Genomic DNA, 18501 nt, shown 5'->3' on the forward strand with positions numbered 1-18501 from the left:
GTTCACGGTTTTTCTTTGTGTTTTCGGGTCCGCTGCGCTATTTTTTCTGTTTTATATATCTGAGGCGTCGATTAAAGGCTGGATCGAACTGACAGTAGAATAAAAAAACAATAATGCATTCGCAGACAGTTAAAAATCTTTCTCTAAATTGGGGTACGTCCAATTTTTCTCACAGTATTTAACGATATATAAATAACATAATTAAGAATGAGTGTCTATAAAAAAGTGTCTGGACTTTTAATGTCAGTGCCAGAGAAAAAACAACTTAAGTATTGTGAATTTTATGTACATTTTTAACGATTAAAGATGTCTACGGACGTGAGAAAAAAGCTCAGATTAAAAAAACGGATAATTTGACATCGTAATAAACAACTGACATTATCTCAAGTGGTGAAAAAAGTGTCAAAATGTAAATTACCGAAGGAGACTTTTTGTTAAGAATTTTAAGCGGGTAACGTGATTTTTAAAAGTGTATTTTTCAAATTTGGAATAGCGGACATGGCGGCCTCGTACGGCCGGACAGTGTGAAGTAAGCTGCAAGTGATTGCCGCCAAAATTTGACGTTTGATTGAATGTTAAAAAATAATAATAACGTGTTTTATGTATTCATTAATAATAAAGACAATATAATGAAACTGTGAATGATTACAACTCTATTATGTGGTGGATTGCATTATAGTTTTGTTGTGAATTTAATTTTAAATGTAATTTGACTCGTTTTGATCGATGAAAGATGTGATGATCGAAGATGGCGCCCCGCAGTGAATCGCGCCGCGATTGATTTGCCGCCAAAATCTGACAGTTGGCGTCGTCGACGCAGTGCGGTGGCCATTTCGAAAGGGGGCACCGGGCTGCCGCGTGGTCTGCGCGTGGTGCGAGGAGCCCTCGGGGGGGTGTCGGCACGCTGCCGCCCGGCACGGGGGCCGGGGACGACGGCGAGGCGCGGGCGGGGGCCGAGGCGAACATGGCGGACATGCCGGACCTGTCCCACCTCACGGCCGAGGAGCGCGCCATCATCGAATCGGTCATGATGAGGCAGAAACAGGAAGAGCAGCGCGAGAATGAAATCATGAGGTTCGAGCAATTCCTTAATTCGTCATCGCTATGTTTTCTTGGTTTCAACGAAGGAACATTTATCAGCTTTCAAAAGTTTGCGACGTTCAAGGTTGACCGTAATAAATAAAATAAGAGGAATCACGACGGGTACTCTGGTCCAAACTCCAAACTAACGAAATTCCTGGGAGGTTGCTCCTGGGATATAGCACAATTTTGTAGGGCACCTAACGTTTGTTACGGCGGGTGGTGTAGCGAAAGCATGTTCAAATGCGGACATATGATGATTTATGAGACATCTGAGTGCATAATCAGTACCACACACACCACATCAGTACTCAGTACCACACCAAACGTAGGGTCCCGTGATACGCCAGATTAAGACCGGGTGTAGTGTGGAGCGGTTTCTGGTTTGGTGGGGCCAATTACCATTAGCATCCAACTTACACGTGGAATATAAGTCTGCCTTTTTTGCTAGTTTTGATATATTATGCGCCCTTGATAAATATTAAAAAAATCGAGAGCATAAGTTGTTTGATCTCCCAAGGTGCAGAACTGATCAGCCATTGGTGATGCTATTTGAGAGGGAATGTGTTCAACCAACTATTATTGAAGTCTATGAAGTCAACTAATGTCAACTAATAAACAAGAAATGCTGTTGAATCCATTCTTAAAATATTGAGTCTGTATAATTTTGTATTCTTTCTTTCTTTCGACCACGTCCGATCCTAATGTGATCATATGGGCCTCCACAGAGTGGAGGTTTGTATTGACAGATTTAATTTTTTACGAGAAATGGATGTCAGCCACTTGCTCAACCTATTAAGTCCATACCCTGACTCACACACAAATTGAAAAACAATATGTGTACTTGCCAGACCCAGGATTCGAACCTGGGACCCTCGACACTATAGACCGGTGCTTAATTTTGTATATTAATTATTTAATGGTGTTACTGCCAATTCTTGATGGAAGGACATTGTATAAAATAAAATTAATCGCAATATTATGTAGAATTTATTGTACAGAATTTTATAATAATCAGGTTCAGTACAGTACAGTACCGTTCCAATGAGATAGTCGACTGATACAATATTACAGTTACTTATATTAATATTTCATATTTTCAATAAACAATTTTATTCTGTCTTTAAGATTTGTTTGAATAAATAGCTGTATTATATATTGATCATGGCCTCCACATCTTGAAGCGGGCCCCCATGCCACGATCTTTGGCGGAACCCTTACCTATCGCTGTATCTACAGCAGCGTTGCTCAAATGGTATTCTGCGGAACCCAATAGTTTTGCGAGGTTAAATTAAAGATAGCGATTCCGTGTATTTTTAGTGATTTATTGTATTTTTAAATAAATCCAATTGAATTATTGAGCTTTCGGCACTCGGCATCACATTATGAAGCACTCACTGATCGCGATCTCTTTTTGTGGTAGCCAAGTAACATGCAACCCCTTGCCATATTGGATATATATCAGACACATCATAAAATAAAATTCTACATGTGAATCATCATTTAATATTATATCAATCATTAACTGATGTATATTTATCTCACTTAGCTGGCTGAGACGCCACGTCGGACCTCCAGTCTAGAACCCTGTTAGCCCCCCGTTGTGGGGGCCATGCTATTGGTATTGTAAGAGCCAAACATATATTATGTTATTTTTTACAATAAGGGAAGGTCTGCCAGTTTCTAGAGACTGTCGAATGTCGATGATTAGAAGACGAAGAGCATCAGTAGCTAAAAATCATTGATATGATCTGTTACAAGAGATAGAAAAGATTCCCCTAGCCTTAAAATAGATGTCCTGAAATAATAAATGTTGGGTATTTTGCGGTATTTTGCAGAGTTTTGAAAATTAACTTTTTATTAAAAGTCCCGAGCACGTACCAAAGAGTAACGTGCGAATCACTAGACATGATTAGACGAGCCCTGGTCTATGTGAAAGAGGGTTACATGTAAATTTTACGTAAAACATTTCACCGTGGCACAGTTCGCCGTGAGCTTTCTTATCGGAAAGAGATTCTATATGGCAGGGATGGCCAGTGCGTCGATCGCGAAGGTATTTTTGGTCGATCGCGGACATAATAATAATATTGTACTATTTCTTGTTCAAACGAGTCAAAACTACTCGATGTTCCAGCTCTTAAAATCCGCTAGTTCTTATCTCTTCTCTTACATATCATTATCAAGAAATACACTCATGCGAAGAACACAAGCTATGAGAACTTGGAAGAAATTCTACAGGAAAACATTAATAAAATAAATAACCTAAATTCCTATCCTTGCAATTTGACGAGTCGGTCAATTACACGGATATTGCACAACTATGCGTTTTTATTCGATTGTTTTTTAAAGATATGTTTGCTTCAGAAGAAATTATTAACAGTTTTACATATGGAGGAACGATCCAAAAGAGAAGATATATTTAATATATTTAATTGGAATATTAATCGTACTCGATTTCCTATTCATAAACTAGTATCAGTAACGACTGATGGAGTTCCTGCTATGGTTGGGAATCATGTTGGCTTTATTACTAATTTATGTAAAAATGAGGCAACAGTACCCACTTTTATCAGTTATTATTGCATTATACACCAGCAGACATGGCTCCCACAAGGGGAGGTTTGACAGGGCTCTAGCCTGAGGAGAGCCCGGCGTAGCGGGTCGACCAGTTAAGTAAGAAAAACACAAGCCACAAATCTGCTCGAATAGTAAAAAAGTCGCCTGCGGCGCTATTTTCCTAAAGGAATAATTGAATTTTAAAATACATGGCTGTGTGATGCAATTTGATGTATTGATGTAATTAAATAATTCACATTGTAAAGAATTTATTTTAAGTATGTTTCCTGGCGAAGGGTTGCATCTTGGCTACTACAAAATATCTAATATTCGATATACAGGTAAATTGTGTAACTATGTCGAAATTACAGTTAATGTGTACCTAATTTTTTTAGAAGTGAAAGACATAATAATATTACTTAAATACCTATATTATTGTCGTCAATTCGATGTTTATGTATCGTTATTTTTTATATGTATAAAATATCTGTTTTCAAAATACATATTTGAATTATGAAAAATGGGGTTTTATTGTTCTCGCATGAATAATTACATGTGATATCAGTCGATCGCCATAAAGATTTTTTTCAACAAGTCGATCCTAGAAAACAAAAGTGTGGCCACCCCTGCTATGCAGTCTCCAATTTTATTAGATTCAATCATCATCATCATCGGCCTGAATCTATCCACCCTCTCCAAGCTGATTCCACTTCTCTCGGTCCTGTGCGTTGCGTTGCCACGTACTTCCGCAGAACTTTATCATTTCATTGATCCAGTGGCCTCTAGGTCTACCTTGCGGACGTTTTGTACCTCTTGGATACCACTGGATGACCAATTAAGACCGTGTGTGGTTGGACGTGGTTTAATTGTAGTTTCCTTACCCCAGTTGTCAACCTTCATCACTCACGTCTAGGCATTACTTATACCGCAAGCTATCAAAGTAGTGGTCGTGATGCACTCAGGCGTTGGATGATGATATATCTGATGGATCAAGTCAATTAAAAAGCTTGTAATGTTCACAATTCTAATGACGTTATCAGATGCCATCTTCGTAGAAGGGAGCAACAACTGACATGCTCCCTAGATGACCTTCGCATTCCAATGCGTGATACACTATGTTCTTATACCGTGTGTCACAATATTATATGATACGACTTTAGCATTAATATCTTATTATCGTAGAGCTGTGGTAATAAAATCGTAATACTGACCACGTATTTTCGTAGCATTACGGTATCACTGGCGTAGCACAACCGTAGCACTATCGTAGCAGCAGTAGTGTATTAGGTCTGATGTAGCACTGTCGTAGCATGATCGTAGTATCGGTGTAGCACATCATTGTTATCTTACCTCTGCTGTAGAATGGCAGTACCACCAACGTAGCAGTAATGTACCACATACGTAGCATGATCATAGCACGATTATAGCTCTGGCGTAGAACGAATGTACACTGAGCATTAACATCATAATATCGTGTTTTCTTACCTCTGCTGAGAATATGGACGTAACACCAACGTAGCAGTAATGTACCACAGACGTAGAATAATCGTAGCACGATTATAGCTCTGGCGTAGCACGAATGTACCTTGAGAATTAACACCACAATGTCGTAGCATTGTTATCTTACCTCTGCTGTAGAATGGCCACCACATCAGCGAAGCAGTAATACACCACATATGTAGCACGATTGTATCTCTGGCGTAGCACGAATGTACATTGGCATTACAACCACAATGTCGTAGCATTGTTATCTTACCTCTGCTGTAGAATGGCCGTAACACCAGCGTAGCAGTAATGCACAACATACGTAGCATGATAGTAGCACAATAAAATTATAGCTCTGACGTAGCACGAATGTACATTGAGTATTAACACCACAATGTCGTAGAATTACTATCTAACCTCTGCTGTAGAATGTCAGTAACACCAGTGTAGCAGTAATGCACCACATACGTAGCATTGACGTAACCACAGAACAGATTAATCAGATAGAAATGTAAAAACCATCGCCATGAACCAAGGTTTTAAAACAAGGTACTTTATGACGGTATAAAACTAAAAAAAAAAAGCGCGCCGACTGTCCTCAGATATTGAATGCGCGTTATTTAACAGTTTCAATGTTTCAGTTAATTACATATTTTTACATAGTCAATATCCGTAGCCTATTATAAATAGTACACCGGGTAAGCCAGTTTTCATTAATTTTGTGTTCCCTGGACATAGCTCTGTTATAGCATTGTCATTGATGTGATGTTTCATGATCCTGTGTATCGTGCGATTGATTTATATTTTATTAACCATATCATGTTGGTGGACGTGTTAAATAGGTTAAATTTATAATTGTATTTATCATTTTACTTTAATAATTATATATACATAAGCACATACTTTCTTTTCTACTTTCGTGTGATATTGGTAATTTGTATTTATTATGTATTATGGCGCATTGGCCAAACGCTGTAATGGCACAATATTCTTTTCTAAATAAATATTATAAAACTGCAGTAACAATGCCGTAATTGACCGTTGTTGGTATACATACATACTGTCGAACAAGATCTTCTTGTCAACGTGTTAAAACTGTGAACTAATAATCCCCTCCTGTTTTTAACCGCACTTCGACTGCAACGACTCCCGGTTATCGACGAGCTGTCCACGTGTTAAAACTGTGAACTAACAAGCCCCTCCTATTTAGTTAATCGCACTTCGACTACAGCGACTTCTGATTATCGCCTAGATATTCTTGCCAGACAGTAGTAAAACAAGCGAAATCCTCTCTAGAAGAATCATGGATATTGATCGATCATAGAAATAATACAGTCTGTCAATAGCTAAACACTTGCCCTTAATTTTTTTAGGCCAGTATCTATATTATAAATAAAACTCGAAAACTTTATTAGAAATATTTTTTCATATTATTATGATCAGTGACGGCCCTGTCTTCTCAAGTATCTTGATAATATAACAACAGATAAAAGACAGTGACGTGTACGTGACAGTACTCTAACCAGGGTCATTGTGTATATTTTATTTGCTGACCTTAGCCACGATTCTATCAGCGGCCGCATCTCCACTTGTGATAAAAATAATTATTTGGAGGGTCTTTTATAAAATGGAGTAGTCATTGAAGAACTGGACTGATTAGTGCACTAAGAAACCAACCCTCAAGTTTGTCAAACGTGATTCAGCAATAGTAAGATATTCCAAGGGAGTATTTATTTATGATTCATAGACCATTGAACGGAGGTAAATAACAGATATTGTTTTTATTATATTTATACAAATTATTGTTATTTAAATTAATCATAACGATCCAATCATAATAAAACAGTAAACTTTACACTATACCAGTATTTCAATTCAATATTGATAACTCCCGAAATGAATTTTATTATAACACAACGGTAAAAGTGGTATCTCCTTTAGTTGACTTAAAAAGCATAATATTATCTAACATATCCAGCGCTCGAAATGGAAAAGTTTACGAACCGGAGCGCTCGACAATTTTCTGAAGATATTTAGAAAGTTATCTAAATTTATCTGTATTTTATAAAAATAAGTGTGTTAAAAGGCTTATCTTGTTCAGACGATCAACATATTTTTCCACGAGACAGAGCGATAATTTTACCGATATCACGAAACGGAACGGCGCTCCGGTGCATTCCGGTCCATTTCGAGCCTTGAACATATCAAATCTTAAAAAGCATAAAAATCATGTAAATATGTATGGAAAACATGGTTTGTACTCACAATTACAAGCTGAGAATGTTTCATTTGTGTTATCGACAGAAAAAAACCAACTTATAGACGATATATTTGTAGAGCTGCTTACGAATGACACACTTCTGACAGATCTTTGTACCTTTTACTTTACTTTTCATGCTGTTTTGTGATACTGCATATATTTACATAATATATATGCAGTATCACAAACACTGTTTGACACTGTATAATACTAGTGGCGAAGGATGGAGGTAGGCTGTTGAGATCTGAGATAAATAATGCACACTAAACTTTGTCAGTCATACGTATTAGTATTCATTGAACTAAGTCTACAATTTTATAGATGGTGTTGGTTATTTTTCATAATTTAGTAACACATTGACTGGCCACCTTAATCGTCTTTAGCGTCCAATGTATTAATACATTACGAAAACCAAGCCATGATAGATAATAGTCAAAAATCTATCTGTAAAATATCTAAAATTATCCATTATTATTAGCCATTACATCATACATAATGTTAGATATTTTATAGATAGAATAATATTTTTTTTTATATTCTTTGGTTTGGTTTAGACAGGGCTTAAGGAATTTAAAAAAAACTAATCAACAACATGTGTAACATGTATTCATAATTATTCAACGAAAACAGATACGTATGAATGAAAAAGTGTGCACTATTTAATCGAATCGCCCAAAGTATACGAAAACTATTATGGTTTGGTTTAGGCAAGGTTTAATTGATTTTTAAAAACTAATCAAAGCCATATTTAAATTGCAGTCTTATTTCAATAAAAACACATAGGTACCTACGTATGACTGACAAAGTTTAATGTGCACAATTTATGTCGGATCTCAACAGCCTACCTCCACCCTTCTCCACTGTTTAATACTATTTATTTGTTTTCAAAAGTCATATTGTAGCGTCTTAAATTTATAATTTGTAATGTTCGCCGTATGTAAAAAAAATAAAAAAATATTTGAATATTAATTTGATTTAACCCGTAATAAATAGGTAGGAAAATATGTGTTGTAAAAGTATTATGAAATCTTTTTCAAGTTACAACTGCTTGCATAGTGATAAGACAAAACAACCCTGACCTCATGAGCACAGGGTTAAGGGTTGAGTTTTCTTTTGCAGCGAATAAAACCACTCCACTCGCCCAGCCTACATTCTGCGACTTCCACAAGACGCATTCACCAGGGTTGACAACTCATACACTATCATTTCAATAAATATTATTTTTATTTAGCGAATATTTCCCAAGTAAGCATACCTACGATGGCCGCGGGGCTTAAACATCGGCCTATAGCGTCGTGGGTCCCAGGTTAGAATCCTGGGTCTGCCAAGTACACAATATATTGTTTTTTGTGTATGAGTCACAGTATGGACCTAATAGGTTGAGCAAGTGGCTGAGATCCATTTCTCGTAAAAACAAAATCTATTAAGACAAACCTCCACTCTGTGGAGGCCCATATGAACTTATTAGGATCGGACATGGTCACAAAAGCATTTAAGCATTATTACTTGGTCCACTTGGTCCATGTTTTTTTAATTGATAGCTATTTCAGTTGTAGCACCATTATCAGACTACAAAATAATTCTATTCTATTATATATATAGCCTTTTATTCTCGTCATCTGTAGTACTCGCGTTTGTATACTTATATACGAAGATTGCCCCTTAGTTAGAGCATATGGACACCACGCGGCGCCCCCAAGTATCCCTGTCGCTCGCCAGTCTTCTTGCATCATTTCAGGTCATACCAGCATCCTGTAGCTCCGCCGTATACAGTCCATAGATAGTATTTAGACGTCAGCATTCGGTTGTCTTAAAGAACAGGTAAGCCAGGTTGAAGTTCTCTTCTGGCATCCGAAGCACGTGGCCGGACCAGATCCAAGGTCGCTTCTTCGCTATCAGCGTGATGAGAGGCTGCTTGGTGCGTTCTCTTATCTTATCGTTACTCCTAAAGTCATACCACCCCATCGCACACACAGTATCCATCGCAAACATCTGTTTTCGAAGTGCAGTGCACAGTTGCTCTGAGATTTCGTAATGTGCCATGATTCGATACCGTAAATCGAATAGACCGAATGCAATGGTGAGTGCCAGACGCTCCGCATCGAGTTGAATGTTGCTCCAGCCACTCCCATTCGGATAGCGAGCTCTCTCTGCAAAATGCCAAAAAACTTAATTATAAAAATAAACAAGGTTTTACTACTTATAATGGGTGTTTTTTTTAGAGGTATAGAACTTTGAAATGGAATAAAACAAAGATGACTTTTTATATTGACATGAAATTTACTTTATTCGAAAGATGCTTTTCTGGCATTATAATTTAAATATGACTTCTGGCATATGACCGCCACGGCTGGCTCGGACGTAGTCTAATCGGAGGTCCAATTTTCGATGATTTTTTCCAACATTTGTGGCCGTATATCGGCAATAACGCGGCGAATGTTGTCCTCCAAGTGTTCAAGCGTTTCGGGCTTATCGGCGTAGACTAGCGACTTCACATATCCCCACAGAAAATAGTCAAGCGGCGTTAAATCGCACGATCTTGGAGGCCAATTCACGGGTCCGAAACGTGAAACTATGCGGTTACCAAACGTTTCCTTCAATAAATCAATTGTGGCACGAGCTGTGTGACATGTTGCGTCGTCTTGTTGAAACTACAGCTCCTGCACATCATGGTTGTTCAATTGATGAACGAAAAAGTTAGTAATCATGGCTCTATAGCGGTCACCATTGACTGTAACGTTCTGGCCAGCATCGTTTTTAAAGAAGTACGGACCAATTATTCCACCAGCCCATAAAGCACACCAAACAGTCAATTTTTCTGGATACGGTGTCTCAACATACACTTGAGGATTATCATCACTCTAAATACGGCAGTTTTGTTTATTGACGTATCCATTCAACCAAAAGTGAGCTTCATCGCTAAACAAAATTCGCTTATGAAAATCGGGATCAACGGCAATCTTGTTTTAAAATAATTTTTCACAATTTGGAAGCGTTGTTCAGGCGTCAGTCTATTCATGTTAAAATGCCAAACCAAACTGAACATAAATCACTTAACAGCTGACAAAATGGCCGCCAATTAAAAAAGTGCTGCCAGCTTAAAGTTATATACCTCTAAAAAAACACCCTTTATTATATTCATTTTTAAATTAATTTGTTTTTCATGCGATGGATGTGCAAAAAAGATTTCAATAGTAGTCAATCTAAATTCATAATTGTTAATTGATAAATGGATTCTATCATGAGCCCCACATCCTGAAGCGGGCCCACCTACCTATCTCTTAGGTTAAGGGCAGTGTGGTGCTCTGTAGTGTTCCCTAAATAATTATACATGGTAGTTATCATTTAAGTATATCAATCATCATATAGGTATCACATCAAACGCACCACAACATATTTAAAACATTTCATAGCCTTGAAACCAAGTAGCGTTTTATAAATAATTATGCAGTTGCAAACTGTACACCTGTGGCTACGTTTATTTATGTTAAACTTTTCGCGCCTCCCAGTTTGGAAATCGCTGAACTAAGCAATGAGATATATCTATGATATCGGTCTTTAAAAGTTATTAGTTAAATTAATAAAATATTTTCTACCTGCGGTTAATAAGTATATTCAGCTGTCAATTTTCCGTATGCAAGTATACCCAATATGGAAGTAGGTATCAACCCTGTCGTGACAACTTGTATGGCTTCTTCGTTCGGTATGACTCCTAGGTCTTATGTAAAAACATGTTTCTTTAATTGAATCCCGTCGAGCTTGTCAGCTGTCGACCCAAAACGCCGGTCTTAACAACTGTGTCAAAATTTTGTGTAGCAAGTACTAATTATCTAGGTAAGGATTTTAATTATTTCGTTACCATTTTGCACGTGCCATTTTTATTGTAGTTTCGTCTTGTATATTTTTTTACCGAATTCAAATCAAGCTATTATACTACAGAATTGAAGCTAATTCCTGTCGGAAACTGTCAAAGCTACCAACTAATTTTATTAGTTTACGTGCATCTAGATTATTTTGTTTTTTTTTTGTTATGAATTAATGCTATACTATACATTTTAAAAGGTTTATATTCTTATTTTTGATGATGTCACCAAGTTTCTAAACTGTGTTTATCGTCTGATAAGGCCCCCTAGGGCCTAAGCAAAGAAATGCAGTGTACCAGTCCCACAGAAATAACAATTTTTCACCATTTAAGGCTAAGTGTAATATTTTTCATAAAAACCGCAATTTAATATATTTAGCTGCTAAGTTTCATTTTAAATAATTAATACGCACCTAAAAATATTAAAAAAAAAAAATTAAAGATAAAAATGACATAAATTTAAAAAAAAAAATTTAATAATACGTGCGTTTTTAATATATTAATATACATATTTTTATTATTTTTTTTGACAATTTCTTTAAATATCACAAAATTATTTTGTAAAATTTCATAGTTTTAACGTATTCCTTTTTTATTTTAAATATATCGATTTTTACCTTCTTTTCCGTCTCTGAGGTTCTTGAGTAAGGAAACCTTTCTTCTAGGTACCATGGTCTTCCTTCGATGCAGAAGTTGATATTTCTAGGGATGCCTCATGATGTGACCAACATATTTTTTATAAAAGACAATAATTTATAGGTATAATTAAATGTAGGCATAATACTAAAACCCAAACCGATATAGCTAGCTAGTTAAAACCCAAACCGATAAAAGAATATTGTTATTTAACAATGTCAAAATGTCAAATATGCATATAATAATTAACTAATTAGGTAAATCCAAATTAGATTGAAATGTCATAGTGGTGTGAAGTTTTTTTTAAATGAAAATGTAGTGTGAAGTCACTTGTAGCTAACTTAATCAGAATACCAAAATGTTCTTTTTTTGATTCAATTTTATAAATTTAGTATACATCTCTATATAAGAAGGTTTTTTCAACATCTTTTCTCTGCATGTGACGGGACAGACAGTGTTAACTATGTGGAAGTAGGCTGTTAAAATTTGACATAAATAGTGCACAGTAAACTTTGTCAGTAATACGTATTTGTTTTCGATAATTTTCGATAAAAACAAATACGTATGACTAACAAAGATTAATGTGCGCTACCTATAAAATATCCAGAACTATTTTATAGATTGAAGAATATTTGTTATCTATTATGGTTTTACACAGTTATACACCCACGGTGGCCGCGCGGCTTAAGCGTTGGACTATCACGCCGTGGGTCTCAAGTTCGAATCCTGGGTCTGGCAAGTACTATTGTTTTTCAATTTGTGTGTGAGTCAGGGTATGGACCTAATAGGTTGAGCAAGTGGCTGACATCCATTTCTCATAAAAAACAAATTCTGTTAATACAAACCTCTACCCTGTGGAGGCCCATATGATCCTATTAGGATCGGACATGGTCGAAAAAAAAATGGTTTAGTTTAAGCAGGACTTGATGAACTAAAAAGCACATTTGCAAGCTTACAGTCAGAACTTTTACGTGTAAAAAGTTATTGTCGTGATAGTTTATAATACGCACTATTGCTGCCAGTGAATCTATGCATGTGTACAGGTGCTATTAGGCCATCCTCTCACGCAGAAACTAAAATCCGACAAACTGGTTGCTGATGGAACTCATCAACTGGCCAGAGACTGGTGCTTCGCACACGGGGCTACTGAAACCTAATAATCTCATAACCTCAAACTGTCAAACCCTTTGTCTTTCCTAGTTCATTTTAAGCCTTTTCCGTAATACCTATATGGGAATATTCTGGCAGCCGGTAATTATAAAGGCAGGAGTATTTTTCAACATCTGCCACATATTTTAAATTAAAAGTCGGTTCGCCTATCTTTAACTTTTGACATCTTGGCTTGTTATTTATTGTTCAGTGCTACCAATTTTGGTAAGAAAATATGATTTTTCTTAGAATCTACTGATATTGATAGCACTGTTTAATGGGTGTCTGGCAACTGAGAGACTAGGAGACTAGCATGTTGCGTCTCGGTTTCAGTTGCGCAGATTTTGAAACTAAGAGATTCCAGTCTTGTCGTCAGCGAGCCACCATTGAAATACATTAGCTAAATACTGGAGTTTTAGTCTCGTCTTTTTTGAGTATTCACGTGAGAGGATGGCCTAAGATACAATGTACCTATTTTGTCGAAAATTTATACGCGCGCCATCGCTTCGCCACCGCGTGTCAACTTTGCGTGATAAATACTTACATGGATTCTGCTCTCCCTGTATTCGCGTGTCTGTATAGTATCACCAAATAAACTTGTCCATATTGTAGTGTAAGTAAGACCTTTGCATCTATTGTTTTGTTCTTTCCACTCGCTATGGTCTGTTGGAGAACGTTCTGTGACCATCCGCTGCTATCGTCGTCGCCATCTTTGAAATCTTTTTGAATTGGGTAGCATATAGAGATGGCAGCAGTTGCGAAGGGTGGATGTAGGCTGTTAAGATCCGACATAGATAATGCACACTAAACTTTGTTAGTCACACGTATTTGTTTTCATGGAACTAATACAACAATGTGTTAGTGGATCTGGATAGTGTTTGTTAGTTTTTGAAATTCAATTAATCCCTGCCTAATCCGAGCCAAATTCATTTATATTCGTTTATCTATAAAATATCTAAAATTATGCCATAAAATCATATATAATTTTAGATATTTTATAGATAGATGAATATTTTTTATCGATTATAGTTTGGTTAGGTGAATAAAATAAAAAAAAATAACTAATATAATCAGTAATATGTATTCTTAGTTCAATGAAAACAAATAACTATGTCTGAAAAGTATACACTATTTTTGTCAGATGGCCCATAGCATAATATTATAGCCTATTACGGTTTGGTTGAGACAGGGCTTAGTTGAATTTAAAAAACTAGCCAGCATGATCTGAAAATTATTGTATCTTTAGCTCAATGAATACAAATAAGTATGACTGACAAAGTTTAGTGGGCACTATTTATGTCGAATCTTAACAGCTTACCTCCACCCCTCACCACAGGCTGGTAGTATGGAGCATTGAATGCAATCAATACCATGGTGATGTCTTTATGTTATCATATCGCCTGAAACATACACAAATTTATTATTTCAACTTCATTTTGTTTATGTTTTAATAATGTTTTTACTCAGATTTTTTTCAATTACGAAATCATTTAAGTTGAATCAAGCATATATTCAAAGAATTATTTAGATCTAATAAGGCCACATTATCTTCAACGATTATTATAGGACGGAAAAGATTTAAACTGCATTGTATAATCAAATTATTCACCCTAAAATAATACTTCACTGGGTTCATCATTTGATAGACTACGTCAATTTCGTTTGTTTTTTAGGAGTAATATTTTTTATTTCAAATATCGAATCATTTGAGCTGTCAGAATAATTCATAGACAATATAAACATTTAGATAGGTAAATGAAATTTATGTGACATTCCGTGTAGGTAATTGATAGGTACACAATATTTATATTATTTTATAAATAGTAATTATATAAACATAATATAACAGGATCTGTATCTTAATACAACGAAAACAAATAAGCATGACTGAAAAAGTGTGCACTATTTTTGTCGGATCGTCCATATAATACATAAACTACAATGGTTTGGTTTAGGCAGGGTTTAATTGAATTTAAAAAAAAAACTAGCCAGTGCCATCTGCAATTTTTATTCGTAGTTCAATGAAAACAAATAATAATTATGACTGACAAAGTTTATAGCGCCTGTACACGTGTATGGATTTACTGGAAGCAATAGTGCGTATTTTAAACTATTTTGAAAATAATACCCCGTTTACACGTAGATGGATTTACTGTTGAGATTAAGAAAATGTATGGGTAAACATGTATTATCCTGCAGTTGGCAAGATTGCATGCATGAATCAAACAAGTTTGGAAGTTTCTGATTTTTTATATGACAGTAAGAAGAACGATAGTGGCGAACATGCCAGCAAAAGAATGAATTTTCAAGTTGGCCGACCAAATAGTACGAAATAGTACTAAAAAATGACAACATTGCGTCTCGCTCACCCAAAATGAATTGGATAGACAGTCAGCAATTTTACGTGTAAAGAGCTATTGTCATGATAGTTTAAAATAAGCACTATTGCCGACAGTAAATCCATGCACGTGTACAGGCGCTATAACGTAAAAGTAGTGACTGTCTCTCCAATCTCATTCTTTAAGAGTAAGCGAGACGCGATGTTGTCATTTTATGATACTATTTTATAGGTAGTGAAAATCGGTTAACCTCAATATGAGTATAGTTAGTTTTTTGCCGGCAGGTTTGCCACTATCGTTCTACTGCGCAGGCGCAGATTGAAAAAATCCCTACTGTCGCTTGAAAATTCAGAAGCTTCCAAACTTTTTTGATTCATGCATGCAAGCTTGCAACTGCAGGATAATACATATTTACTCATACATTTTCTTGTTATGGCCGCGATAATACTGTCAACAATAAATCCATGCGGGGTATTAGTGTGTAGGTACTATATTTATCTCGAATCTTAACAACCTACCTAACCCTTCACCACTGTTGTATACTATACATTATACGATCGATATTTGTTGTGATTCTGGATATTTTTTTAAAGGATGTGCATTGTATTGTTCACAGGCGCAAACAAGACGAGGTGGCCGTCCTCGAAGACAGCATCAGGCAGCGCTCGGAGCAGCAGAAGCGCGCCGGGATCGAGCTGGACGCCACATGCCACATCTGCCTCAAGACCAAGTTCGCGGACGGCGTCGGTCACGTCTGTAACTACTGCCATACCAGGTGTTGTGCTAGGTGTGGTGGGAAGGTCACGCTCCGGTCCAACAAGGTCAGTAGCTTATCAATGATCACACTGCGTTGATGATTTTGGCAAGTGCTTTCTTTTTTATCGACTATTACGATGCGAGCAAACTTTTGGAATTCGTCATGAGACAAGCCAAGCCATTCAAGAATCCGAATGTTTTACGTACACTCTATGTGTCGTTAGTACGGAGTATTCTTGAGTATGGGTCCATTATCTGAAGTCCTAATGAGGTTTCCTATAAGCTTGTTTTAGAGTGTGTTCAGAAGAAATTTCTTCGATTTTACTGTATATAATTATTTTCCTTTAGATAGTTTCTCAAACAGGTATTTTCCGACTTTCTTCAAGGCATGCTCGCCTTTATTCTCTTGAAGCTCATAGGTCACTTCTGCTCTTAAAGCATTTTTCCCTGCTCTCACGTGGTATAGTTTCCAATCCCGATATTCTAGATAATTTGAATTTGTATGAACCCGTCAAATACATGCGTGGTCGCAGCCATAACATATTTTGGGTGAAACTGTTTCCTCATGCCAGGCTCACCAGGCACCAATAGCGAGGATTGTGCGGCTGGTCAATGCACTACTCAGAGACGTAGACATATTTTGTTTTGTTTAACTTGATTTTTTTTTTTGAATTATTGTTGTTTATTTCTTTTCTTTGTTATGTTAATTTGTTAGGTGCTCAATGTGTCTTATTTAAATAAATAAATACCAAAGGGAATGGCCCCCACATTCTGAAGCGGGCTCCCAGGCCCTCTCTATATATCTCTAAGGTCAATCGCAGTGTGACGTTCTATAGTAGTGTTGACAAAATGGTATTCTCGGAACCCCAAAGTTCTGCGAAGTAAAATTAATGGTATTTCGTGTATTTTTAACGATTTTTTGTATTATACTCCGTACACTCAGGCCTTTAATATTGTCAATAAAATTTTGTTCACTGTCAAAATAATGTTTATTGCGTCAAGGGACGAAGTCTGGCAACGATGGCCGTGTTCGGAAATATGTACGTATGCAGTTCGCCGTATCACACTTCACCGTGAAATGCTGTATCGGAAATAATATCCAACCTCTTTGGGTGGTATAGTACTGAGATAAAATTCATGTCTAAATAAAATACGGTTCTTGTCGATTTACAGGAAGCCAGCGGCAAACAAATTTTGAAAATAGATAGACGATATACTGGATTATTTGTTAGGTTAGGTTTTCATTCTTGAATTTTGTCAAAATCGGCAATGAAAATTGGCACGGTTCTCGCCTGGCCTCCTGTATAATGACTTGTACCTAAAACACTTACAAAATACGTAATAAAAACTACAGAAATACAAGGAAAGACACTAAGAAAATAGGTATGTAATTAAATTAAAAATACAGAACAACTCGTAATTTCTCGGTGCTATAGAAATGACCGTATAGTACAGTACAAACAAAACAATGATTCGGTTCGTGGATTGTATGCGTACGAATGCGTATACCGTTGTCAGCGCTACGAGCACATCGACAGTCTGGTAGTTAGTACCACTAGTATTGCTAAACATCCGCACGCACATCATCGACCAATCGAATCATTGTTTTGTTTTTACAGTACTAAACGTGTACCGCACCTCTTTCCGATAAGAAATCTCACGGCGAACTGTGGTACGGTGAAATGCTATATGCATAATTTACATGTAACCGCCGATAGCTAAAATCATAATAACATATAACTTGAAAAGCAAAAATGCAATTTTATTTATTACTGTTACATATTTGCAAATTAATGCAATGGACAGTATAGTTCACCCATAGAAAATTGTTCACTGGTTAATTAGCTGCCTTTTTTAAATTATGTCACGGTTATTCATGCACGTTATATTACATAATATTGACTATATGGAAGACTACCCCTATCTAATAGTTATATTTAGACCCATTTAAAAGAAGTGGTCAATACTTTAAGGTTGGTAATCATTTTATAGTTCTACACATATCTCTACATATTTCACAGTTTTTGATAGGCCATGGTAGATGCGCTGCCAAGCTTTATGAGTTTGGACTTGTTACCCGGTGTCATGGAGAGAGTCATAGAGAGTAAGGGATTAGAGATAAGAATATATAAGGATCTAGAGCACGGACTATAATATACACACATAGTTTAGAATTATAACTAGACAACATAAGCATGGCGTTTTTGAAGCCCGAATTTTGAAGTTCGCTTAACCTCGATGGTGACGACGGTTGACTATTCGAGTGAAGGACTCGTGACGATAGTTGTAGTGAGTTGTTTGATAGACTCGATGAGTGAGTGAGGATTCGTGAGTTTTCCTTCCAATTTTATACAAGAGATATTGTCGCATTTAACAAA

General features: G+C 36.4%; 1 protein-coding gene across 1 annotated transcript in view; it reads left to right on the forward strand.

The window, feature by feature from the left end:
* The first annotated feature begins 772 nt into the window (after positions 1–772).
* Rim (Rab3 interacting molecule) overlaps positions 773–18501 on the forward strand; it is a 205762-nt gene continuing 188033 nt past the window's right edge. The window contains exons 1-2 of the mRNA XM_085951592.1: positions 773–1074; positions 15984–16188. Of these exons, the coding sequence (XP_085807718.1) occupies positions 965–1074; positions 15984–16188 (315 nt within the window). The 5' untranslated portion in view covers positions 773–964. The remainder of the gene's footprint in view (positions 1075–15983; positions 16189–18501) is intronic.

This window comes from Rhyacophila brunnea, unplaced genomic scaffold (assembly GCF_057557595.1).
Source record: "Rhyacophila brunnea isolate RB1 unplaced genomic scaffold, BYU_Rbru_1.0 scaffold_24, whole genome shotgun sequence".
NCBI lineage: Eukaryota > Metazoa > Arthropoda > Insecta > Trichoptera > Rhyacophilidae > Rhyacophila > Rhyacophila brunnea.